At 50.8% G+C, this 583-nt stretch overlaps 1 protein-coding gene across 1 annotated transcript in view; it reads right to left on the bottom strand.

Moving 5' to 3' along the window:
• The window catches only part of LOC104489448 (proteasomal ATPase-associated factor 1-like), a gene marked incomplete at its 5' end in the record, with an annotated part of 3,812 nt that extends 3,333 nt beyond the window's left edge, over window positions 1-479 (bottom strand). Inside the window, one exon of the mRNA XM_010131613.1 lies at window positions 388-479. Within this exon, the coding sequence (XP_010129915.1) occupies window positions 388-479 (92 nt within the window). The remainder of the gene's footprint in view (window positions 1-387) is intronic.
• Window positions 480-583: the final 104 nt, after the last annotated feature.

The following is a 583-nucleotide window of genomic DNA, read 5'->3' as shown; positions in this document are numbered from 1 at the left end:
CTTTCCCATAGCTGGGTTAAATCATGAGCAATTCATACTCCTCAACCCCCCACATGCAAATCTGGGCAGTAGGAAAGAGAAAAAGCATCACTTACTGTACCAAGGTTTGGTTTCTTCCCCACAGAAAAGCACAGGACCTTGGCCAAAAGCCGGCCTAACAGCCCTCCCCTGCCCCCAGCCTGGTTCTGTCCCTTCCTGTACCATGGTGAACCTCACCAGGGTTAAGACTAAAGAGTTCACCCATCTAGGTAGTTCTAACCTGGCTCAGTTCTTCAACCCAGAGCTCTGCACAACCATGTGAAGCAGCTCACAAGCAAGGAGATGGAAACCAAGAGACTGGAGCCCCAGAGCTGATTTTACAGCAACACCTCAGTCCCAGATCCTCACCGGCTGCCTGCTCTGCAGTCCCACTCCTTGAAGCTTCTTGTCTTCTCGAGCCAGCAGCAGGATTTTCCCTTCTGTCCCAACCTCACGTTCATCTGGCAAAAGGACAGCAGTTAAGTCCAGCAGTAGCTACGCAACGAGTCTTAATGGTACAAAAACCCTGACAGTTTGGATCATGGTTCAAAATGCACCAGGGGAG

This window comes from Buceros rhinoceros, unplaced genomic scaffold (genome assembly GCF_000710305.1).
Source record: "Buceros rhinoceros silvestris isolate BGI_N320 unplaced genomic scaffold, ASM71030v1 scaffold21642, whole genome shotgun sequence".
In the NCBI taxonomy this organism is placed as follows: Eukaryota; Metazoa; Chordata; class Aves; order Bucerotiformes; family Bucerotidae; genus Buceros; species Buceros rhinoceros.
The sequence above is the reverse complement of the archived record's forward strand: the minus strand, read 5'-3'. Positions and strand labels throughout refer to the sequence as shown.